This window comes from Schizophyllum commune, assembly GCF_000143185.2.
Source record: "Schizophyllum commune H4-8 unplaced genomic scaffold SCHCOscaffold_9, whole genome shotgun sequence".
In the NCBI taxonomy this organism is placed as follows: Eukaryota; Fungi; Basidiomycota; class Agaricomycetes; order Agaricales; family Schizophyllaceae; genus Schizophyllum; species Schizophyllum commune.
In genome coordinates this window covers 1,303,956-1,326,484 of record NW_026089546.1, presented here as the reverse complement: position 1 = coordinate 1,326,484, position 22,529 = coordinate 1,303,956, and the positions used below count along the sequence as shown (strand labels likewise).

Genomic DNA, 22,529 nt, shown 5'->3' with positions numbered 1-22,529 from the left:
AACCGGGGATAAGACGCGTTGCACACGTGCCCCATCACATCAAAGTTGATTCGGGTTCTGCCGGGATTCACACGGCGACCCTTGTTGTCCTCGTACACTGACATCCTCAAAATGTACGCCTTTTCTGCTTCAGGATAGGCCTCCCAGAATCAGCCGTCAAGATACTTTGCTGACAATTCTTTCTCACGTTGATTGTTATGCTTCTCACTTGCCTCGGCCGTTCAACCTTCTCACTCGGATGTTGTGCGTCTTCCAAGACTTTCCCACCAGCATACGCCTTAGGCCCTTTTGTGCACAAACGGACGGCAACATGCTCCAATCGATATGTACCACGATAGCGCTCGGGGTAACCCTGGCGGCTCTCCGAATCTACCTGATCCTGCCTGGAGCCAAGCCAAGATCTCGACGTTCGAGTCCGGCGTCGACCTGTAGTATCGCAGTTTTCCTAGGCTCAGGTGAGGCTCAGGAAGCTATTTCAGTCAAAGAGCCAAGACGTGACAACATTCTCGCAAATCAGGTGGCCATACCAGCGAAGCGCTGGCGCTGCTCTCAGGCCTTGACTTCGACCGCTATACCCCGCGCACCTACTTCATCAGCGAAGGCGACGCGCTCAGCGCTCAGAAGGCTATAGATCTCGAGAATGCCAAGGGCCCTCGTTCTGCCGTATGTCCACGATGAGATCGGATGGCATACACTGACCGGGCTGTGCAGTTCTCCTTGACGGTGCTTCCCCGGGCACGCCGAGTCCATCAACCTTTATTCACCGTGCCACTGTCTGCGATGCGGTCCTTCCGTGTTTGCGTCTACTATATGACGGTGGCGCCTTTCACATTGAAGAATCCCGTCGCTGACGTGCTCATTCTGAACGGTCCGGGCACCTGCTGCACTCTGGCCCTCGCGGCGTATGTGAACAAGGTATGCCACCATACACTCTTAACCGAGGCCGTTAGCTCACCGAAAGCCAGTTCTTTGGTCTGAGATGTCCTCGCGTCATTTACGTGGAGTCGTTCGCTCGCGTAAAGGGTCTTTCCCTCACTGGTAAGATCCTGCGCTCGTTTGCAGATAGGTGCGCATCCAACTCGCGATAGCTTCCCGTGCCTTATACTTGCCACCGGCAGATTTATCGTACAGTGGGCGCAGGTCCTTCAGGATGGAGGCCGTGGGGAATGCTACGGTTGTTTGGTCTAGCCTCCGACGATTGCCTTCCTTCGCGTACAAGGCTTGGCATCAACGCTCTGAACTGCGCAATGGACGTTCCCTTCAGAATCTGCGCAGTCGCTGTATGCTCCTCACGAGCTCCCATCGCGGGCTCGCGTGAATCCAGCTGAGAAAAGGGGAGAAAACCGTGCTCGTCGATGACCGACCAGGACATTTCTGGGACGCCTTGGTCTCCCTTCATACCAGTTCACCTATATACCTGACGACTCACACCGCGCGCGCCAATGAATATCGATTACAAAGTCATTGTAATGAATGGTAGAGCGCGAAAACAGAGCGATACGAAGTCGAGGATGGCGTGGGCCTGATTCTTGCCACAACACTTCTCCTGCTCGGTGACCTTCGCCTGCTGTCACCGAGCTGATAGAGTGCACCTCCCCTCGCATGTCTCCCACGATTCACTGACCTTTCACTTGAATCTGGCCGTCAAGGATCAGCCAGAAGCGACGTTACGGCCACGTCTCGAGTTCTGAGCGTAATTGCGAAGCGGAGCTCTTATTGCACATCCACTCAATACACAGCGCAACATGATGAAGGTAGCCAGCTGAAGTTTACGGCCCGTCTTACAAGAGGCGGTCAGTGTAACGCCACCTACCCGTCTCCGTTGCCCAAGGATGAGGGCTGTCTAATCCAGCCCCGACACGGCATCGAAGGAACAAACAACGGAGTCTATTATTCCAGGTTACTAGAGCAATATAGATCACCGAAAGTCCGTGCACGAACCTGGCGTCTCGAGACACCTGCAAGGCTAAATCGGATCCGTGATTGGTCGCCATACCTATACGCGTAACAACCTATAGGAGTCAAGAAGGGAATGCTACATGAAAAGATGGGCGCGTCAGCTATTTCCTGGTCCAGCGGTCTTCACCGGCATCACGGCCGCCACGACGAGGGCTAGCGCTGCGTTCGCGATCCCTCTTCCGTGGCTCCCAGCCCCCACCTCCACCTTGAGTCTTCTGCGGGTTGAGGCGACGCTCTAGACGCTGCCCTACGCGAAGTGATTCAACCAGCTCTTTGGAGGCGAGACGCAAATGCATAAAATTGCAGAACCCGCCGCGATTGCATTCGCCATTCTCGTTCTGGCGGCAGCAAGCCTCGCGGAAGTCCGTCACGGGGGAGAGCTCAGCGTAGAGTGGCCGACCTAGGCATGTTCAGTTTTCTGTCCCAAATTGCTGAAGAATAATTGCGCACCTGCATACCACCTATCGTTCAGGTTGTCTACAGCAGCTTGCGCCTCGGTCTCCCATTCGTAGCGTGCGTATACGTTACCAATCAAGTGATCGCCAACGTTGTCGCATACCTACAACACAAGTTAGTCACTGACGCGAACCCAGGACAAAGACCACGTACGTGCAACTCAAGCAGATGCCCGAACTTCGCAAGTTCGCAGTACAAGTCTTCGTACACTGCGTCAAAGCCCTCTTGAAGTTCCTTCTCGTTCAGCTTGCATACTGGGTCATGGGCCGGGTTGTGATACACGTTGGGGAGCAAGATAGTCTGCGAGAAGGGGGGCCGGATGTGCTTTCGCGAGCAGCGATCGCCGTGTCGACACGCGCCAATCTGTATACTTTGTGAGATGACATACCGAGGGACGTGTCTCTGGGGCGTACCTTGTAGTAGAAAGAGCAGTTCACGCGGTCCTGCTCCGTACCGAAGATGTTTGCCTGGTTGGGAGTCAATATTGCGCGTCGTTCGCATATCCAGTCAACGCACCAAATGTGAGGCCATGATGAGGGTAAGTCCGAGAAAAGGGAAAGCGGAGAACAATGGCAACCGCGCTTTATGAATCTTTGCCCAGCGTTCGCGAAAGCTCTGGACGACGCCGAAGGTGGCCCGAAAAGTTTGTCAGGGGATTAGTAAGCTTACGGAAGCCACGGTCCGATTGCTTCCCACGAACGCAAGAAAGAGCTTCCAAAAGGGGAATTCTCCTTGTTGATCTTCCCGGAAGCAAACTTAGATAGGATCCGAACTAGAGAAGCTCCGGCGGGGCCGGCTTCCAACCTTGCTTGCGTAGCGGGTATGTACTCAAGTGTTCGATCCTCCGGACACGACTGGCGAGTGTTCGGTCTAGTGAGCTTGTAGGATGACAATGACCCAAACTTCAAAGGCCTCCCTAGCCTTTTACGCGCATCTTGCCCGTCTTCGATAGAGGTTGAATGCAATGGAGTTTTTTCTCGCGCCTGCGAGCTCTCTGCTAACATGTGCTAGCACAACAATGCTCCCTTGCTAATTCCCCCTCGCCCTCTCCTCATTTTTCTTCGCCTCGCTTATTTACTGAGGAGGTCGATTCATGTCTCCACATTTCCTTCTCCCTGGCCCTTACTGCATGCACTTAGCGCCGTCTACTGATCCACGGCCTGCGCTCTTGACCTCTCTTAAGGGGACAGCTCACGCACGATGGTCGCTCACCGCACTGCAGGTACACCTTCCTGCCGACTGCCAATGAAAATTTATCCTCTCATTTCCCTACACCCAATCCCTCTTCCTTTTACCTCCCCCTTCTCGCACAGCAAGTCAATGACACCAGTGGCGTAGATGAGGACGCTCGCACCCCTGCCTTCACTGCCCTCTAAAACATGGCAGCCTCCATATCAATCTCTTTCTTCCCTCGTCCAATTTATAACGCCCGCCGTCGCCACCTTGGAAGGCGGTTACCGTGCCCGACACTCCTTCCATTTATATCTTCTTCCTCGCGCCCGTGCGGAATGAAGTGATGAAGGACTCGCGAGCCGCCACAGAAGGGGGGGATGAAGAACGAAGCGCGGACAGAGTCCGTGCAAATCCTTGGTTTGAGGAGAGTACCTTCCGTATGCCGGTAGTTTGCATGTCAGTCAGCAGATCACATGCAGTGTCTCGAGGCCATTGAGCTGCTACGCACCTGAAGGATTATCTCGTTTATTCTCCGCCCATCTTCATGTCAGGATTGTCCACAGCAAGGGCATTCCGAAGTAGAACGCGCCGACCATCGCGTAGTCTTCCTTCTTGATACTCGATATATGCATAGTGAGTACCTGTGGCCAATATGTATCATTACAAGCAGGAAAAGTAAAGGAAGCGTGGTAAAGACGGCGTGCAAAACGCCGTCCTGGAGTTCAACCAATCAGGTGATTTATCGGTGCCGACACCGGAATTTGCCGTTGCACCTCAACGCCTCATGCGAATTTCGTTCCGACCTTTATTATGCAGTCTTAAGATAGATTTACAACTTTACTTCAAAGCCTCTTACTGGATTCTGTGCTTTCGATCCCTTACTCATTCAGGTAGGGCGGGACGGCAAGTTCCATCTCGGGCGCGCCGAAGCACCGACAACAGCGCTATCGCGGACAGGTGACGAATGACATCGGTTGTTTGTACTTATGCCGCAAAAAAACTCGTGGCGTCGTCAATAAGACAGGTGTAGAACCTTGCAAGCAAGGTGATTTCCTATTCCGTAACAATAGCCGCGCAATCTCTTCTCTCTGATATATGATACGGTATATGCAGCACTTCAATGCTTGATGATACGTGCAGTCACCGCAGTCAACGTGATATCTAGCGTCCCGGAAGTTGATCGTAGTGTGCATACAGCCGGATTCATGCCTTGACTGTCTTGGTTGAGATTGCGCCGGCCTCACTTCAGTTGGTTTGGTCCGCTTCGCATAAGAGTAGAGTGTTTGAATGAATCAGTAGCTTGGGCCGTGTTAGTATTGGCTGACGACGCGGAAGCATTTTATCTTGACCGATCAATTGCGTGAAGTGCTTGATCGTCTGGTACCAACACGAAGTATGGGCTTTCAATTGCGCACTTTATCGACTTATTTGTGTCCGAAAACGATGCGATGACCCTCTTTTGCTTTGTTGTAATCATTACTACAGATTTCTGTCCTAGATCAAGCCATGAACGGCCGCAAACTCATCGTCGTCCTGGTCCTTCGCGCGCATCTCAAGCCCCATCTGTATCGTCTTCGCCGCAGGCTCACCCGCAAGCTGCGCAACGAAGGCGTTGGCCATATCCATGCCTATATTTTTTGGTCAGCATCATTCGCGGCGAGTGCACAACTACAGTGCGTCCTCCAAGCCTCACTCACCCGCAGTGACACCCGAGCTTGTCCAGAACTTGCCGTCGACCACCCAGCGAGCGCGCGCCACCCAGTCAATGTTGTGCGAGGCCGTGTCCGCGAGCATAGCTTTGAACATGAACTTGTTGCCCGTGGCACGCTTGCCGTCGAGGGCGCCCGTGCGCGCCAGGATCCAGGAGCCCGTACACACGGTCAGCACATACTTCGCGCCGGGGACCTGGCGGACAAGGAAATCCGTCAGTTCTTGCGGGACGTCCGGAGGACCTGGAAAACTCGTTAGCTTGATCATTCCCAGCGTGCTATACGTCCCCCACCGCCTTCATCGCCCATAGTCCAACCAATCCACTTACCTCCCGGCACCAATAAGATATCGAACTGCTGCTTCGCCTCCCCATACGTCTTGTCCGGCGTCATCCGCGGGCCCGCCTCGCCAGAAAATCCCGGCGCAACGGGTTCGAGCGTGTGCGAGAGGTACACGAAGGGCCCGAGTGTGGGCAAAGCGTCCGCCTGCTCCTTGAAGATGAAGGGCTTGACTTTCGCCGAGAGCGCGGCGAGGAACTCGATGGGACCCTGATAGTCGAGGGCGGTGAGCTTGGGGTAGAGGCAGACGGCGACGGAGAGGGAAGGGGAGGACATGGTGGTGGACTTTTGGACGGAGAGGTGCGAGGTTTAGTTTCTGAGGTTGAGAATGCGACGAATTGGCGCTGACGGTTCTGAGAGGAGATGAAGACGAGGGGATTTATATGGTCGTCCCACCCAGCGTTCTAACGCCACTGCGAGATCGTCAACTGTATACCCATCACCTGCCTATCACCAGCAGGACAGATTCTGAGCAACGGCGGGCACACATGCCCCAGCACAAGTCGTGTAGTCGCCTGCCGCGCCACCGCGCGTCAGTGCGGCAGCAGCGACGTCGCATCGCCCGTGGGCGTTTCTCGTGAGAGGAATGACTTGAAGCGCAGTCTATGACTCTTCTCGGAGGAGTTCGAATCACGACTTGGGGAGGTCCCGCAACTCCCCGAGGACGTGTACGCCCTCCACGGAGGCGAACGGGTTGATGCGCTACTCGGTGGAGGTCCAGAGGTTGTTGTCGATGATAACCGAAATGACGTAGTCTTTAGGTGCTGCCGGTACGACGCGTAGCCTCTCGGCGTCGCAAAAGTCGGGGAGAGGTTGGTGATATGAAGCTGCCTGGAGGTGGGGTGCGTTCAGGCTGAGCGCTGAGCATCTGCTTGGCATCTGCACCATCTGCTCAAGCTCGGAGCTGGTTGAGGCTGCCGGGGACGACTCGGGTCTGGCAGGTTGGTTGGACGCAGAGAGGTTTGCGCTGGATGAGAATCACTGACCTGTTCCCCGTCTTCATGATCCTCTTCCCTTTCCTCGCCTTCGCCCTTCTTGTCCTCCTCAATCGTGCGCTTGATGTAGTCCCACGCCCGCGTCCACACAAGGCTGTCCACGAGTAGCTTGTCAAGTGACGGGCCAGAGGTATTCTTCCCGCAACTCGGGGAGATGATGTCGCGCTCAAGCAAGGGCGTCTGTATAGGCTATACAGACGCCCTGCTTCTGCTCGTCTTCGAGGATGTCCTCCATCCCCAAACTGACTCATCTTCATCTCGAGCTGTGCGAGTTTGGGCTCGATGAAGGACGCAGGCGCGCTGCGGATCTGCGCGCCCCAGCGTCCGCGAGCTGCCGCGCGCCGCGCGCGAAGACCCTGAGCGCAATTCGGCCGTGCGAGCAGCCTTGGAGTGCACGATTATAGGACCACAAGGGACTCACTAAACAAGGGGCCCAATAATTGCTAGGATTGATGATTCAGCGATGTTGTAGTGCGACAGAGTTCCGTAGGGTACAGCCAGGTACCCATCTACATCCGTTTGCGGCGTATACACTTGAAAGCGAGCTCGATAGCTGATAAATATATTGACAGGACTTCTTGAATAGATCGCTGGCATGCGCAGCATGGAACAGCACTGGACGGTCAAGCGTCAGTATACGGCAACAGGTCACTCGATGTCCGACTCACGCACCTGGTGTTCATTCCTCCTCTTCCTCGTCGTCGTTCGGTCCCTCGCCATTCTCCTCCTCTTCGTCCTCCCCGCTATCGTCCTCGTTGTCTTCGATGGGTAGTATTTTGTACTCCCGATACTTCTTGATACGCGGAGGTCCGGCGAACGGACGAGACGGTAGTTGTAGTCGCAAGAGGGTGGTCTGCCCGACGACGAAGTCGACGACGGAACCGTCATCGGCGGCAAAGGTCTCGGTGGTCCCTTCCGGCCACTCCGATTTCTTCAGGTCGAAGCAACAGCCTTCCTCTATCGAGGCAAGACAGATCTTGTCACCATCGGCGTAGATCTTCAGATTGGTGGGCCGCAGCCGAGGTTTACCGGTCTTGTTGCTCATGAAGTTCCAGCACACCAATCGCGAGTTATCCAGGCAGCCCGTCCACAGGCGGATGTGATACGTGCAGCCCAGGATCGGGATATCACGAATAGAGGGATCGTCTGGATGGGGCGTGCCCTGTGGGAGGTTGTGATTAGTCGACGACGCTTGGATGCAAGATCGTTCCTGGCGCACCCCAATGACATCGGCCTTCTCGGATAACACTCGCATGAATTTCCTCCCTAGCTCGACGCTCCCAAATTCGGCCGCATACCTTGCTTGCATCTCGCGCGTGAGTCTGAGTTCTGCTATCGTCGAGAGAGCTCGTCGCCTGGTGACGTACAGGACTTGTGGAGGTGTCTGCGCGTTGACCAATGTTGTCTTCGGAACGTGCTACGCACATGGCGTCATTTTTGATGGGGTCAATATGACACGGGAAAGACCTTGCAAGCAAGGTGACCTTGTTAACTGACGGTAGTGTAGGCAAATTCCAGAGACACATCTCTACCTCGTCAATATGGATTCTTGGATGGACTGTCATGTCGCTCGCGTGTATTGCTAGCAGCCCGCAAACCCAGTTTCTACACCCGCCTGATAGCGGGCACCAGTCCCTCGAATACAAGATAAATACATCCATGTCCGCTGGAGGAATCTAAGGATCGTGATGAAAGAACGTGCAGAATTACAAGTCATGCTATCGACCACGGGTCCTGCGAGGACTGCGACATGTCCCATTCCATCATCTGTGAAGCAGCAGACGTCGCCCAAATATCACTGTTGCTGCCGGCTCCAAGGCCTGAACTGAGCCATTCCGGTTCCACACGTGTAGAGCTCCAAGTAGAGGGGACGCTAGACCAGCTGCCCATAGGATCTCTTGACGAAGTGCCAAGCTCAGCTAGCGAATCCCTGTCGAAGTTTATTGGAAGTGAGTATGGTGGTCGTTGTAGTGAGATATGAAACGTACTTGGCTAAGGCGTCCAACTCTGTGACGCGTTGCGTCAGGCGACAGGAGCGTCGTGTGGTGGCGTGGACGCGCGAAAGTACCTCTGCCGCCTTCCTCAACCGGAGGGACAACTCCAGGATCGTCGCATATGCTGCCGGATCATGCAGACATCCACAATGCTCGACGTGTCTGGCGTCAGCGCACTTGCCCTCGATGCGTGGACCGAGCAGCGTCGACAGATCGTTAGCTATCCACTGGGCTGTGAAGTCCTCGGAGGAGAACGTCGGTGGTGGGTGCCTAGTGCCTAAAGTCTCGTTGCCGATGAAGGATATGACGAGCTCGTCCATGGGGCTGGGCATGGAGGATATCGACGGCGATCCCACAGTGCAAGGCGACGTGCTTAGGGGCGGCGTGCGCGAGGCCTCGCTGCCATCCATGGACCGGCCTTCGAGGCCATCCGGCGTCACAGGTGTGGGAGGCCCGTCGAGAGCTATGCATGACTCGCTCGTCTGTGAATCGGTACGAGGACGACGAGGCTGAGGCTTATTCTTCAACTGGAAAGAGTTGAGCGATGAGAGCGAGGTCAATGCGCTGACGGACGAACCTCTCGAATGACGCCCTCCAGCTCTGCGACTCGCTTCAAAAGCCGAGCGTTCTCGTCCGACTCAGCTCGTTGGGCTGGGTCGTCAACCTCGTACACGCAATGCCCAGTCTATATTCGATAAGCCAACTGCCCTGTACTTTGGCCAGCCCACTTACCAGCCCGAGTTGTGTACAGCGCCCGCACGCCGGACGCTTCCTGTCGCACTGAAACAGCCCTCAGCAGAGCCCTCGAAGACAGTCATCCAACTCACCATCCTCTTTGAGGTATGGCAATTGAGGCAGGATTGCGTCGTACGGTTCCGCCGCCTATGGACCATCATGAGTGAAGAGTTCATGCACCGGGAGGAGACCCTACTTCTTCCTGTGGTCGCCCTCGGCAGGCGTCTCAGTCGACGCGACACGTTTCTTGGACTCCTGCTGCTGAGCGCCTTCGATAGTCGACATGGTGGGAGAAGTGGGATAGACGCACTTCTTGACACGCAGGTAGCAGGTATATAAACGAGCATCCGCAATTCAGGGCTTGGCAGCTATCCCATAGAGCGGATCAGCTATTGCGCAGGCGAATGGAGCGAACAGATAGAAGCTAGCCACATACGTGCAGACGTCTCGTTCTCATCAAGTACGGACCGAGTGGAAGGTTCAAACGGTCCCAGGGGTACAGTACCCGGGATTCTGGGTGGCACCCCCAAACTACATCTGGCCTGGCAATCATTGTCAACAGCCACATGCGCTCCGCATTCCAGAAGAGGGAAGGAAGATCGAGGACCTCACTTTGGGTGCGCGCCGCAACATGCATGGCTATAACCCGGCTCGACCGGCTTCGGATTATCGTGAAGGGGACTATCGCTACAGGAATATTTTCCATGGTGAAGATTGGGCTCGGACCCGATCTCTATCTCATCTGTGTGCGAGCAGGAGGCGATATGAAGGTGTCGCTGTTGATGGCCAATCAGTCTTGTTTCGCAGAAACGAATGAAAGCCTTGTTGGATTGTACGTACGAATTACCAGCGAGGCTAGCGAGGGGTGCTGCGGCTATAGTTCGGTGTACTTGTACCGATCCACGACGTCTCTGCGGTAGTGACAGGTAAGGCAGGGCAGATTGACCTTTCGCTGGTTCTCACAGTGACCGCAAAGGGCCACGATATGGCGACAAACTTACTCGGCTCTTGATCGGAGAACGTGCCCTGGCCCAAGTTCGCTTGGCACAGAGTGCTCCTCGAGAACAATGTTCACGAGGAGGGGCAAGCAACTGGCCTGCTCGAAGCTTGGCACGGCCCATTATGCTCACCGTCTCGGCATCACCCCACGCGAAACCTTCTTCTCTACACCGGGCCGTCTCAGATGTATGTCCGTCTTCGATATCCATACGTCCATGCCACGATGGGTAACAGTCCCCAGCGAAGTGGCAAGCGGAAGGAAGTGGGGAAACAGCGGCGCTGGGAGGTCCTCGTCGAGCCTGCGGCGGCTTGGCGTCGAAGAACATCAACCGCGGCCCCCCGAGTGACGACACGCGAGCGCGGTGACTGAACAGGTGCTTGTCAAAGGACCGAGCGCTTGTACGAATGTTCGAAGATAATCGGGCGGAGAGAGCTGCGGAGAGGTCCGTGAGTAGCGGCGCCTTCGCCAAGTCAGGCCCATTCGACGTCCGTTTGTGATATGGTGACGCCATCTAGTCGGGGGGCCGTTAGGTCCATCGAAATTGTAATGTGCTCGCGAGCCGGAAATCTACTTTTGTCAACAAACGATAATGGGAGCAGATCTAACTTAGATCTCACCGATGATAGTCCCCGAGATGCTACTGTCAGAACATACCATATATCTCTCCCGAGTGCGCACGCAGCGGAGGGCTCGGATGATATGGAGCACGCCTGTAACCGGCTCCTGCGCGGTCGGGGTGGCCAAAGAGGCTGAGACCACGTCTGACACCGTTCAGATAGCGTGCGGCAGTGGCAAAGCCCGACGTTTGGGTAGCCGTAGACACCCACTTGGCGCAACGATAGGATTTGCAAGATTTGCGCACGAGGCCGGTGATAATTAACGGAGAGTTCTGCAGACCGAGTCTTGCTCTGGGTGACATCAGGCATCCGTCAGTGAAGCCGAACGACGCTAAACCAGAAGAGTTAGCCAACTGACGAAGATGGGTACAATTGAGCTTCCATACCCGAGCAGTTATCATGCATATGGACGATACGCTGCCATCGCGCGGCCGTTTCGGTCATCAACCAGCCACTGGAGCTTTCACGACAATGCACCTTGCCAGTCTTGTCCGAGGACGATGTCGTGCCGACGACCGAGAGAGTAGAAACAGCAGATATGATAGATAGCTATGTTAGATTGGCACTGACTTATCATACATTGCGCACTACGCGAAGGCGCTCCCTAATCCGCTCAGTAGCGTCAACCACCATGCACGGTATAGCGTCTGAATTCCTTCCTCGTCCACCATTCGCTTTGCGCAGTCGACCAGTCCGACGTACGGATCGGCTTCGTGGCGCAAACTTAGGTGATAAAATAAGCGAAAGGGGAACTATGGGTCATTGCCTCTACTCACCCAATAACGTCCTCCTCGACACCAGCGAGATCGACTTCCTCCGCATCGCCCTCGACTTCTTGGGCGACCGAGTTGTACTCCGCCGACGCATGATTACGCTGGATAGCCAGACGAGTAGAGATGACCTCGAGAGGCGCCAGAACACCCGTACTCAGGAGGACGACCACGCAATAGATTCCAAACTTGACGGGGGAGAAATCCTCGCCAAGACCGGGTGTGTTAGGAACGAGCCAGCGCTGCAGAGGGCCCAGGAAGAGGACAACAACAGCTATGTGTAGAGCCTGCGCAGCAAGCAGACCCGGAGTCAAGTATAGAATCCAGGGACGCGAACGCTCCGTGGGCGTCAATAGCACGCGAAGGGATTTGATAGGCTGCAGCCAAGGGAGCTTGTAAGGTGTAGTGACAGCGCTATGAGAGGGTCAGTTAGTTAAGGGGTTAAAGATCGGAGACGGCAAGGCTGACCGGCAAGTGAGGATGGCGCTAGGTAGAGATATGAGCATGTTCCCAAAGCTGTAGATTAGTGTCCCAATGATGCCGACGTCGGGTGCCCGGTAGTGCCCCGCACCAGGACGAGGCGCATCGGCGAAGAGGATGAGGCCGACAGTGATCATCGAAGTCGTGAGGAAGGTGGGCACTTTCGCAGGATCGGTAAGTGCATTCGGGGGCGTCAATGTAATGCTCACTGAAGCCTTTGTAAAGACCAGCCCATCCCTGGGATATATGAGTATCATAGCGGACACGCATGCAAGCAACACACCTCAATCCGCCAGACACGGGCCAACATCGCGAAGTAGTTGTTGATCACTAGATGGTCTCGTCAGATGCGAAGCTGGAACAACATGGTTACACATACCTGGCCCGGTGTAAGGGGTAGCCCCGCCCTCAGAGTCCAAGTTCAGCGCCTTGGGATTGTAGTTCGCCCTGCGAATGCGTCAGACCACCGTAAGCGCCCGAGTTCCCCTCCTCGAACGCACCGGTATCGGATAAGTATGCCACTGAGGGGCACGACAACCGCTAGGCTGACCGCCAGAGAGACGATCAGCGCAAGCAAGTCCAGAAAAGCCATGAACATGATCGCAGGAAGCAGGCGGGAACACGCAACTGTGCCGCAGCGTCGCCGACAATGACCAAGGGGCAGTACGACACGACGCCACAAACGGCCCGGAAAGGGTTGCCGACGTCAGCAGCCTGCGCCGCGCCCCAGCCGAGGGTCCGTGCGCACGGCATTTGCCGGGGCGAGAGTGCACGGCGAGAAACGCCAGGCCCTCCTTCCTCCCAACCGCCACGTCGTCAGGCAGGCAGCCCTTCGACCGTCGCGCTCGCCCCAACCCGTTGGCTTTTTCGCCGTTTCTTTTTGCTTCTTCAACATGTTTTCTCGACCTTCAGTGAGCTACGCGTAGTGGCTGTCGTGCCCCGCACCAACGCGAGCAGAGGCGCATCGATGAGAGGCGAAAATTTTCGTCAACAGGCAAGGTGTGTTTTCTTGCGGTTTTTGGGTCATTTTCCTCAGGCGCACTTCACTGATGCTTCTCGTAGTCTGTAAGGCCCTCTGGACATGCCACCCTTCCTGCTTTGCGATATGTCGATGCTTGGGGCGACGCGCGGACCTACTGCTGAGCTTCGAATTCTCCTCATGGGAAAATTTGTAGGAGCCTCCGCACACTCTTCTATGTCTTCAGAAGACAAGCTATCTGTGTCTACTTTGCATCGCCTGCTTGGGCAAGCAACGCGGATGTATCGTGACCAGGTGCGTTTGGCTGTTCTCGCTTGCAAGTTTGAGTGGCAATTGACGCCCTCCGTCCCTGCAGACTCATCGACTCCCACCAATTCATCTAGGTTTCTGGTCCTGAAAACGCGTAGCGTCAAGCCTTGTTCTTGAGCGCTCTCAGCTTGCGAATCCACAATGCACGGAGCGACGTACGAGGAAGTCGAGGGGCCATGCCACATCGGTCGACTTCCTACACTTGCTACACAGCAACAACGCTGTACGTATAGGTCAGCGGCTCAGCAAACGACTCTGCCAATCTAAAGGGCATTGACCACCGCCGTTCACGAGAATTCGTCTATCGGTCTTTTGCCAGGTTGTCCGACTTCGCCTCTCTTTTCTCACCAGGAATGCGATGCCCTCCGTGGCGGTACTTCACAACAGATGCTCAAGGGGACGCTCTTGTCAATCATAGCTTTTGCCCTTCCGCCCGTACCACCCTTTCTATCGGTGGTATGCAGTGTTCGTCGTACCGATGCCAGCTTGGGCGTCGCTGTACTTGGGCTTCGACGGATGTACTGGCAGGGGTTTTTCTTGCGACGATGGATATTTCCAACTATGCTACCCTTTGGCGTAGCGTATACTCTACTATATGCGCATGCTTCATGCACCATATGTCCGACAGCTTCAACGCTTTCATGTTATATCGTCCTGCACTGTCGCGGTCAAGTCAGTTATCGCACATCGTCGCCCGTGCCGTCTTCAGCCTCGCCCAATTGCTGTCCTGCAAGTTCCCTGACAAGATTTGCAGAGGTGCGTCCCGCCCATGCTCATGTTGACGATGGGCCTACGAAGCTCAATGCACTCGTATCCTTCATTATTCCCAGGTCTTGTTCGTCGCCGGGCCTGCTGTCGGTCGCGTCCTGGTACTCTCCGATGGTGTCCGTTATTGACCTCATCTACTTTTTCCCTTCCACTGCAGGTCATATCGTCAGTGTTCATCACCTACTACCGTATGCTACATGTGTTGCGCTTGTACATGTATTGTGCGAATATCAGAGCTGCTTGTTTGGTTCTTGTCTGCACTTGTTTGACACCGCTTTGCACTTGCCCTTGACCACGACGTGAGTTGGCGGTCGGAATCGAAAGCGTCAGCCTATCCATAGTCAATCCTCGAGTAATATCCCCAGCCTTACCACGACGATAAGACGTCTCTTGAGCGCTGTCGACGATGTCTGGATTCGTGGACGCTGCGCTCAACAAGGTGCGAAATTTTCCGCATTGCGTTTGACAATGACTGAAGTGGCCGGCGTTTGTAGAGGAACGCTCTTGCGGGCCTCAAATTCAAACGCAACAATCCATCTAACAAACCTTCAACGTCCTCAGCGACAACACCGGCGATGCCTGCACCCCAGTCGCACGCCGTCAACGGCAGCCCGCCTGCCCAGTCCCGCGACGGGAGCGCACCGTCGCGGTACTTTGCCCCGAATAGTGTCTACCCTGCATTCGGCAATGTCCTCGTCCCCAACTCGAGCCCCATCGCGCCATCGCATTCGCACAACGCGCACAACACGCCCGGCAGCACCGCTGACGTGGCAGTCGCCCTCCAAGATGTTCACCCCCGCCCACCGTCTTCGATCATCTCCGCGACCTCCCCACCCTCCCTCGAACGCTCCTCAAGCGACGGCGCCGGGCAGCGGCGTCAGAGGGACAAGTCCGCTGCTGGCGACGTCGGCGACGAGCCTCCTCGCAAGCGTATAAACCGCGGCCCCGTCGACGACGCGCCGGGCGCTTCATCACCTGAATCCCCAGCGATTCGCGGCCCGGGCAACCGGAGGCGCATGGCGCCCCCGGGATCGCCTTCGTCGTCCGAGGAATCTCTCGTCGATCCTGTCAAGGTCCTTGTCAATGCCGCCAGCCATCCCCCCGCACCCGCGCCCGCGCCACCATCTACTACCACTTCCGCCCCCACTCCCGCGTCATCCGCGGCGACGCCCTCCCCCGCCGAAGCTGCCTACACGCGATTCAAGATCACGCAGCCCCTACACCCCGAGCCCCTCGTCCGTGCTGCTTGGATACAGTCAAAGGAAGATGTGCGCGCGGCGTCGAACATGCTCAATGATCAGGTTTGGATCGACAGGCAGTCGCGCCCGGCTCAGCCGCGGGCACCGCCCGCAACGAGCAAGCCGACGTCCGTAGCCGTCTCGAACAAAGCCAACAAGAAGTCGGCCATCTACGCACACCGTCCCGCCGTTCAGGCTCCTGCCCCGCTCGCGTTGGCCGCGTCGACCTCCACATCCTCGATGAAGTCCACGCCCAAGGCAACTCCCAAAGCGGCCACGACAGCTGAAGTCCCGCCCTCCCCCGCCGTTGCTCCGCCCCGGAAGCGCAAGATGGTCATTGAGGACTCGGATGAGTCTGACTTCAACGACTCAGACAGTGATGTGGAGGAGTCCGTCGATGAAGCGGAGATTCGCGCATTGAGTTTCTTCAACTCTGCGTCAGTGGACGTTCTGCAGGAGATGACCGGTATGTATCTACCTTTTCCGTCAGGTGTATTGTGCTCATAAGGGATGTAGGTTGCACGCCGATCCAAGCAGACAAGATCGTTGAGCTTCGGCCTTTCGACACGGTCGACGATCTGACTACGAAGCTCAACCAAGGAGCTCGTCGCGCGGGCCCCGCGGGACTTAGCCCGAAGGTCTTCAGCGATACCGTTGCGGTCTATCAGGGCTACGGCAGCTTCGACACTGTCCTGGATAGCATCGACAGCTTAGGCGCAAAGCTCAAGGCCGTCATCAACTCCTGGGCGCTCAAAGGCGACGGTGATGCTGCCAATGCGGAGGCACAGGATGACGGAGCGCTCAACCTGCAGACCTTCGATGCCGCTAATGCCAAGGACGAGCACTTCATCGCGAAGCAGCCGAGCCTGGTCTCGGACGAGATCGTGTTGAAGGACTACCAGTTGCTCGGCATCAACTGGCTCAATCTCATGCATCGCAAGGGGCATGGGTGCATCCTCGCCGACGAGATGGGTACGTACTCGGTTTCATATATCTCTGCATTATATTCACCGTCTTCCAGGTCTTGGCAAGACTTGCCAGGTCATCAGCTTCCTCGCTCATCTGAAGGAGAAGGGGAACACAGGCCCGCACCTCATCATCGTGCCGTCCTCGACGCTTGAGAACTGGTGTCGAGAGTTTGATCGTTTTGCCCCTAGCATCAAGTGGGTCACCTACTACGACGACCAGAAGACACGCGAGAAGTTGCGCATGGACTTGCGTGATGATGACGGGAGTCCGTACGGTTGGGAGGTCCTCATCACCACGTACGACCTCGCCTGCGGCAACAGCAAGGATTCCAAGTTCCTCCGCAAGTTCGACTGGGAAGTGAGTAGCTTCACTCTACCCACCCGTTCGCGGGTCTAACGTCTGTCCAGTGCTTCGTTTGCGACGAAGGCCATTCTTTGAAGAACTTCAAGTCGAGACGCTACGGAGAGCTGATGAAGATCAACCCGAAGTGGCGTCTGCTTTTGACCGGCACCCCCCTTCAGAACAACTTGCAAGAGCTTGCAGTACGTTGCCGTCGCTGTGTCTATTCCCATCGGCTAACCCGGTCGACAGTCTATCATGAATTTCATCATCCCGGAGAAAATCGGCCCAGTCCTTGACAAGATGCGCGCAATCTTCAAGACGACATCCACTGTCACCCTACTGTCCCAGGAGCGCATCACGCGTGCCCACAAGATGGTCACGCCCTTCGTCCTCCGCCGGAAGAAGAAAGAGGTACGCGCATTCATATACCGGCAACAATAGCTTCTGACCAACGTCGCTCTAGGTCTTGAAGGATCTGCCCGAAAAGCACGAGCGTGTAGAGTGGTGCGACATGGTTGAGTCTCAGCGGGAGATCTACGCGGAGGCCGTCCGCCGGTCGCGCAAGTCCATCCAAGAAGTCCAAGACGAGGCCGAGGAGAAGCAGAAGGAGGCCAAAGCGAAGGGCAAGAAGTCGGCGGGTGTCAGCAAGGTTACTAGCGCCCACGTCTTGATGGACTTGCGGAAAGCAGCGTCGCACCCGATGCTCTTCCGCAGGCTGTTCACGGAGGAGATGCTTCGCCCCATCGCTGTCGCCCTCATGTCGGACCCGTGGTATGCGAAGCGCTACCAGGGGAACGTCACCTATCTGGCCGAGGACTGCGCGTTGATGTCCGACTCTGAGTTGCAGCATAACTGCTTCAACGCAAAATGCAAGGTATGTGGTTTGTTAATGCCGTTGTCGCATGAGTATTGACGAGTTTACAGAAGGCACCGTCGTTCTGTCTAGACGATGCGTACTATTATGACTCCGGTAAAATACAGACGCTGCTGCGCTTGCTTGAGGGGTACATAGGCGAGAAGCGCAAGGTGTTGATATTCTCTCAGGTGAGTTTTGCGACGCGCGCTCCGCATAACTGAGGCTCACACGTCGCTTCAGTTCACACAAGTCCTCGACATTCTTGTCAGGGTCCTCCAACTCAAGGAGATCACGTACAGGATTCTCACCGGGTCTACCCCCGTCGACGAACGACAAGTCTTGGTAGACGAGTTCAACGAGAATGAGGACCTATCTGTCTTCCTTCTGTCGACGAAGGCAGGCGGCATGGGCATCAACCTCACCGCCGCCTCCGTCGTCATCCTTTTCGACCAGGACTTCAACCCGCACAACGACCGGCAGGCGCAGGACCGCGCGTACCGCATCGGCCAGACGCGCGACGTCGACGTGGTCAAGCTCATCACGCGCGGAACCATCGAGGAGGACATGCTGCGTCTCGCGCAGACCAAGCTCGCGCTCGACGAGGCCGTCGCGGGCGATGTCGACGATGAGAAGGGCGAGAGCGCCGTCGCTCGGGAGATGAAGCAGAGCTTGCTGTCCATGCTGCGCAAGCAGTGCTCGCCGGAGCCGTCGACGGCTACGACTCCGTCCGCCGTCTCGCCGAAGGTGGATACGCCGCCGAAGGAAAAGGCCGACAAGGAGGGCGAGGGCGAGAAGTCCGAGGCGGAGAAGACGAAGAAGCGGAAGGGGAGGGAGGAAGAGCCCGAGCCCGAGAAGATGAAGAAGAGGAAGGGCCGGGAGGAGGACGAGGAGGAGGAGGCGAAGCCTGCGAGGTCGTCGATCGCGGCCTCCAAGCGCAAGCGGATCGTGGACGAAGATGAGGACGAAGACGCGCCGCGGACGACTCGGTCCAACCCAGTTAAGGCGGCCGCGAAGGAGAAGGAGTCCTCCCGGTCCTCGTCGTCACGGTCCTCCCCTCGGAAGGAGCGAGCAGCAGCACCGTCGAAGACGCCGGCTGCTCGTAAGGAACGACCAGGTCCGCCGACGCGGTCGTCATCTTCTCGGTCTTCATCGCGAAGATAGTCGGCCGCGTTGCACTGGTTTCGGTCAGGACGGAATCGGTACGGGACTACAGGGGCCCGTTGTATCTTTATTAGAGTATAATTGCTTTGTTTCCCTTTGCTATCTGTTTCTCGTTTGTCTCCTCGTCTCCTCACTCGCATCTGCTCCTGCGCATATAAGCTTTGCATAGCTACCTCGTACATACGATACATATATTCGCGGAATTGCGCGTAGATACTTGCTCTGTATCCTAGCGCGGCTTAGTTTACTGTCAATGCTACTTGGTCGCGCGCCCGGAGCCAACGCGGGCTTCGGTGCTGCAGTTCTCCATTCACGACGTCGCAGTAGCGATGCACTGCGAGGGCGTAGGGATCCATATCCAGCCAGGCTGTCATTCATGGAGATAGCCCTCGATGCGCCACTCGAGCACGAACGGCCTTCCGGTGACGTTATCGCAATCTAGGACATCTGCGCAGCTTGGACCACCGAGCAGTGCACCTTCGTCCCGCCCTTCATCTCTACCCGACATGCCGCCCGCAGAATTCTCCCTCAGACTCCAGCACGGTGAGCTAAGGCCCCCCTCCGACGCGATAGGTCGCTCAGACAGCATCCAGGCATCACCGGCGGGTTCGCGCCACCCACGCCGAACGCCATCCACACCCTTACGCGCCCCCTGAACCAAACGACGCTTGCCGTCACGAGCGCGATCCGCCCTGAGGGGACGCCGAGCCTGCAGGATGCGGTGCCCAAGCAGCTCAATGCCGAGGACGCGCACACGACGCAGCTCCTGGACGAGCTGCACGGGATCCTGAAGTCGATCCCGACCGAGCAGCCGCCGGGTAGCGAGGACATCTACGGCCTGGACACGAGCATCGCGTGGGGGAGCGACGATCTGATGTGGTGTAACGGTGGCCCGTCGGGCTGTGGGGGCGGGGAGTCTTTTGTGAAGCCTACTGAGGAGGAGAAGGCCAAGTTCAAGCGCGCGGTGGAGATTGTGAAGGAGCTGGTGGACAAGCCACAGTAGTAAAGCGAAATCGGAAGTTAGGATGGATCTGTGATTGGTGGATGTGAGCTCTGTAATACTATCTGGATAACTTTCTCGACGACGATGAGCGAAGACAATGAATGGCAGGCTGGGCGTGAGCGAACAAGTGAGATCAAATCCGGTTCAATGCACTCCACGTGGTTCGTATATTGCGCTTTGACCGGGGTCACCGTTCGCGTCGCGCGGTCACCCACTCAAGATGACAATCCACAGTCTGTACATCTACGACAGGTAGGAGCGGTTGCTGGTATATTAGTGACGCGTATTTTAACGAAACAGGCACTGCGCATGCGTGTACTACCAGGATTGGCACAGGACGAGGCGACCCAAACCTGCAGCTGACGGTGGCCTGATGCCCGGCGTCTGTGCCGCGATGTCCGCCTCCGCATCTGCAGCAGAAGCTGCATCAAGCAACGCTCTCGCAGCCGCCTTTGGTAGCCCTCGTAACTCACTCTTGTCGACCTCTGGCGTTGTCGTTGCGGTCAACGAGGCGAGGTCACCGCTCCTTCCACCGACGGCCTCTCCTGCCGTTGCCCAGCAACCTCCTGGCGTCACCAGCACGGGCTTGCCTTTCGACGAGGAGGCTAAACTCGTCTATGGTGTCATTATTTCCCTGCGGAATATGGTCAAGAAGCTATCTGGCAAGTGAGTACCGCCTTAATTCTCGCTGTCGCCAGTACTAACATATGCAGGGACGAGCAATTCACTGCCTACAGGACGTCTGCGTACAGGCTGCATCTGTTCGAGACCGCCTCTGGGTAAGGTCACTTCGCTGGTGGCTAGTGCATCGCAGTGGCTGACGACACGTTCAGCTACAAGTTCGTCATGCTCTCAGACCCCGCGACGGATTCTTTGCGCTTCGTTATGCGGCAGATATACGTGGGGCCCTTCCTCGACTACGTCGTTCGCAATCCGCTCGTTGCGATGGACTCGAAGGAACATGGTATTGATAATGAATACTTCAGGATGGCGGTGGATCGTATGATTCGCGGGCTTAGTGTCTTTCAGTAAAAACGATAGAAAAATCCAAGAAAGAGGTCGTATCAGACTGTGAGCGGAGTAAAGAAGATACTGGTACAACAGGAAAGGGCATTTTCAAAACAGCGCATCATCACCCCTCCTACACTCACAACACTGCCTAGCTAACAAGCGGCGCACCAACCTCTCCATAACCTCATAACTAGCCTCGCTCACTATATCCTCCATCCACCCCGTATCGTCTTCCGAGTCCGGCATGATCTCGGTAAGATCTCCCGACAGCATCGTCGACATCAGGCGCGCCCGCCAGCGCCTCCCAAATGCGCACACAACGAGCGTGCACCCCTTCCCGCTGGACGGGCTGGGCAGATAGGGCGCGATCTCGGCGTGCGCGTCGAGCGTGAGCGCGAGGGATTCGGCGCGCACCATATCAGAGTCGAATGTGTCGGGCTCGAAGAGCTTGATGAAGGCGATGGGCTCGCCCTCAGGAAAGTTCCCCACCTCGTGGCTGTAGGAGTAGTACGAGTTACTGAGCAGGTCTGGGTGCTCGCCTACGGTGCACGTGTAGGTGTGCCGGCGCGTGACGGCGAGGTCAAGCGTGGAGCCGCCGTAGGGTACGGGCAGGTAGCGCGCGATGGAGAAATCAGGGAACCAGTGGTAGAGGATAGCCTCGTAAAGGGAGAAGGAGGTACCCATGCTATCTGCGAGGTCTTCGGCGATGATGTCGCCTAGGGCGGCGTCGACCGAGGGTAGTGAGTTAGAGCATAGTAGTGCGTATTGTTGGATGAGGAGTGGGTATGGGCTGTGAGGTGTAGTCTGTTGTTCCTCGCTCAAGGAGGCATCTGATGAAGCAGGAGAATGAGGCGCTGCAGTGGGCGAATTTGCATACGAGGGTGGTTCGAGTGGAAGAGACGCTGTATCGCGCGCATCTTGGACTGCAGAAACGGTCAGTATACGCTCAACCGAGCGTACCGAGACCAACGTACTGATGATGAGATGCTCCTTCGTCTGTGCAGGCGCAGGGATATGCATCGTCGTCCTATGGCCAACCTCTGAGGGTCAGCTCCGCCGTTCAGAAGAGGGAAACTACACGGCTGTGAGGAGCGTGGCCGTCAATGGCCGCCTTGCGACCTGCGATCTCGGTGGCGGTGTCTCGACATTCTCATCATTGAGTACGTCTCGTGCTCATGGGCGCTTAGCGAGTTGTTGGCGCCCGTAGACGCCTGCTATTCCGGTTCGAGTTCAATTCAGCTCAGGTAGATATCCTCTTGACCGAGGAGAATAATGCATCGTCAACGAGAGCTACCAGGGCTCTATGGTCACGAATGGCTGCAGTAGTGAATTGTCAAGGCGAAGTCAAGCGCGACACGTGGAAAGGAGCTCTCGGCAACGGCCGCCGCGAGGACCCACTTGGCCCTAACCTCCATGTTGATATTTCCAGCAAAGTCTCTCAGCGTCCAATACACCAAATCCGAGTCTCGAATATGCTAGAAAATTCACTGTCACTCCGGTGCCCATCTGAGCCGTCTCCCAGCAACCGCACTCGGCGTCCTCGCGTTCCTGCAACGCTGCCGCATTCAATTTCTTGGCCATGGTCTTGGGTTCCTGATTGTCCCATCGTTCAAGTCTGCCTCTCGGTATTTCCGAGGGCTTGACCCCCGGCTAGGCTCTTCGTGCC

At 56.4% G+C, this 22,529-nt stretch overlaps 11 protein-coding genes across 11 annotated transcripts; 4 read left to right on the top strand and 7 right to left on the bottom strand.

Moving 5' to 3' along the window:
- Positions 1-91: 91 nt before the first annotated feature.
- SCHCODRAFT_02634661 (glycosyltransferase family 1 protein) lies at positions 92-1,507 on the top strand. The gene is made up of 5 exons (XM_003029746.2): positions 92-455; positions 518-663; positions 712-915; positions 966-1,066; positions 1,119-1,507. The coding sequence occupies exons 1-5, from the start codon at positions 311-313 to the stop codon at positions 1,186-1,188; spliced, it is 666 nt and encodes a 221-aa protein (XP_003029792.1). The 5' UTR covers positions 92-310; the 3' UTR covers positions 1,189-1,507.
- Positions 1,508-1,690: 183 nt separating this feature from the next.
- SCHCODRAFT_02634656 (RNA-binding domain-containing protein) lies at positions 1,691-3,043 on the bottom strand. The gene is made up of 6 exons (XM_050345822.1): positions 2,932-3,043; positions 2,829-2,882; positions 2,569-2,778; positions 2,410-2,518; positions 1,942-2,359; positions 1,691-1,887 (listed from the first exon to the last, which is right to left on the bottom strand). Exons 1-5 carry the CDS (start codon positions 2,944-2,946, stop codon positions 2,061-2,063), a joined length of 687 nt encoding a protein of 228 aa, XP_050198852.1. The 5' UTR covers positions 2,947-3,043; the 3' UTR covers positions 1,691-1,887; positions 1,942-2,060.
- Positions 3,044-5,033: 1,990 nt separating this feature from the next.
- SCHCODRAFT_02634654 (class I glutamine amidotransferase-like protein) lies at positions 5,034-6,117 on the bottom strand. Its single transcript, XM_003029341.2, has 3 exons — positions 5,627-6,117; positions 5,286-5,540; positions 5,034-5,216 (listed from the first exon to the last, which is right to left on the bottom strand). Exons 1-3 carry the CDS (start codon positions 5,910-5,912, stop codon positions 5,083-5,085), a joined length of 675 nt encoding a protein of 224 aa, XP_003029387.1. The 5' UTR covers positions 5,913-6,117; the 3' UTR covers positions 5,034-5,082.
- Positions 6,118-6,125: 8 nt separating this feature from the next.
- SCHCODRAFT_02368684 (uncharacterized protein) lies at positions 6,126-7,072 on the bottom strand. Its single transcript, XM_050342491.1, has 2 exons — positions 6,623-7,072; positions 6,126-6,570 (listed from the first exon to the last, which is right to left on the bottom strand). The coding sequence occupies exons 1-2, from the start codon at positions 6,886-6,888 to the stop codon at positions 6,339-6,341; spliced, it is 498 nt and encodes a 165-aa protein (XP_050198851.1). The 5' UTR covers positions 6,889-7,072; the 3' UTR covers positions 6,126-6,338.
- On the bottom strand, positions 7,058-9,678 carry SCHCODRAFT_01191738 (uncharacterized protein). The gene is made up of 9 exons (XM_003029340.2): positions 9,557-9,678; positions 9,453-9,507; positions 9,358-9,405; positions 9,203-9,310; positions 8,803-9,152; positions 8,620-8,749; positions 7,851-8,048; positions 7,304-7,793; positions 7,058-7,246 (listed from the first exon to the last, which is right to left on the bottom strand). Exons 1-8 carry the CDS (start codon positions 9,643-9,645, stop codon positions 7,311-7,313), a joined length of 1,461 nt encoding a protein of 486 aa, XP_003029386.1. The 5' UTR covers positions 9,646-9,678; the 3' UTR covers positions 7,058-7,246; positions 7,304-7,310.
- Positions 9,679-10,482: 804 nt separating this feature from the next.
- SCHCODRAFT_02368668 (uncharacterized protein) lies at positions 10,483-11,452 on the bottom strand. Its single transcript, XM_050342490.1, has 3 exons — positions 11,364-11,452; positions 10,978-11,308; positions 10,483-10,927 (listed from the first exon to the last, which is right to left on the bottom strand). Exons 2-3 carry the CDS (start codon positions 11,284-11,286, stop codon positions 10,685-10,687), a joined length of 552 nt encoding a protein of 183 aa, XP_050198850.1. The 5' UTR covers positions 11,287-11,308; positions 11,364-11,452; the 3' UTR covers positions 10,483-10,684.
- A 44-nt stretch (positions 11,453-11,496) lies between these two features.
- On the bottom strand, positions 11,497-12,889 carry SCHCODRAFT_02634637 (uncharacterized protein). Its single transcript, XM_003029339.2, has 7 exons — positions 12,728-12,889; positions 12,607-12,674; positions 12,511-12,557; positions 12,437-12,464; positions 12,216-12,387; positions 11,754-12,161; positions 11,497-11,700 (listed from the first exon to the last, which is right to left on the bottom strand). The coding sequence occupies exons 1-7, from the start codon at positions 12,817-12,819 to the stop codon at positions 11,565-11,567; spliced, it is 951 nt and encodes a 316-aa protein (XP_003029385.2). The 5' UTR covers positions 12,820-12,889; the 3' UTR covers positions 11,497-11,564.
- Positions 12,890-14,552: 1,663 nt separating this feature from the next.
- On the top strand, positions 14,553-18,976 carry SCHCODRAFT_02368561 (uncharacterized protein). Its single transcript, XM_003029745.2, has 9 exons — positions 14,553-14,722; positions 14,778-15,987; positions 16,038-16,493; positions 16,543-16,847; positions 16,898-17,032; positions 17,082-17,243; positions 17,296-17,706; positions 17,760-17,876; positions 17,929-18,976. Exons 1-9 carry the CDS (start codon positions 14,690-14,692, stop codon positions 18,847-18,849), a joined length of 3,750 nt encoding a protein of 1,249 aa, XP_003029791.2. The 5' UTR covers positions 14,553-14,689; the 3' UTR covers positions 18,850-18,976.
- A 236-nt stretch (positions 18,977-19,212) lies between these two features.
- Positions 19,213-19,972, top strand: SCHCODRAFT_02634630 (uncharacterized protein). Its single transcript, XM_003029744.2, has 2 exons — positions 19,213-19,392; positions 19,443-19,972. Exons 1-2 carry the CDS (start codon positions 19,356-19,358, stop codon positions 19,850-19,852), a joined length of 447 nt encoding a protein of 148 aa, XP_003029790.1. The 5' UTR covers positions 19,213-19,355; the 3' UTR covers positions 19,853-19,972.
- Positions 19,973-20,072: 100 nt separating this feature from the next.
- SCHCODRAFT_01100962 (snare-like protein) lies at positions 20,073-20,884 on the top strand (the record flags this gene model as incomplete). The annotated part of the gene is made up of 4 exons (XM_050341026.1): positions 20,073-20,104; positions 20,153-20,518; positions 20,566-20,631; positions 20,686-20,884. The coding sequence occupies 4 exons, from the start codon at positions 20,073-20,075 to the stop codon at positions 20,882-20,884; spliced, it is 663 nt and encodes a 220-aa protein (XP_050198849.1).
- An 84-nt stretch (positions 20,885-20,968) lies between these two features.
- Positions 20,969-21,883, bottom strand: SCHCODRAFT_01101525 (uncharacterized protein; the record flags this gene model as incomplete). The annotated part of the gene is made up of 2 exons (XM_003029338.3): positions 20,969-21,786; positions 21,838-21,883. 2 exons carry the CDS (start codon positions 21,881-21,883, stop codon positions 20,969-20,971), a joined length of 864 nt encoding a protein of 287 aa, XP_003029384.2.
- Positions 21,884-22,529: the final 646 nt, after the last annotated feature.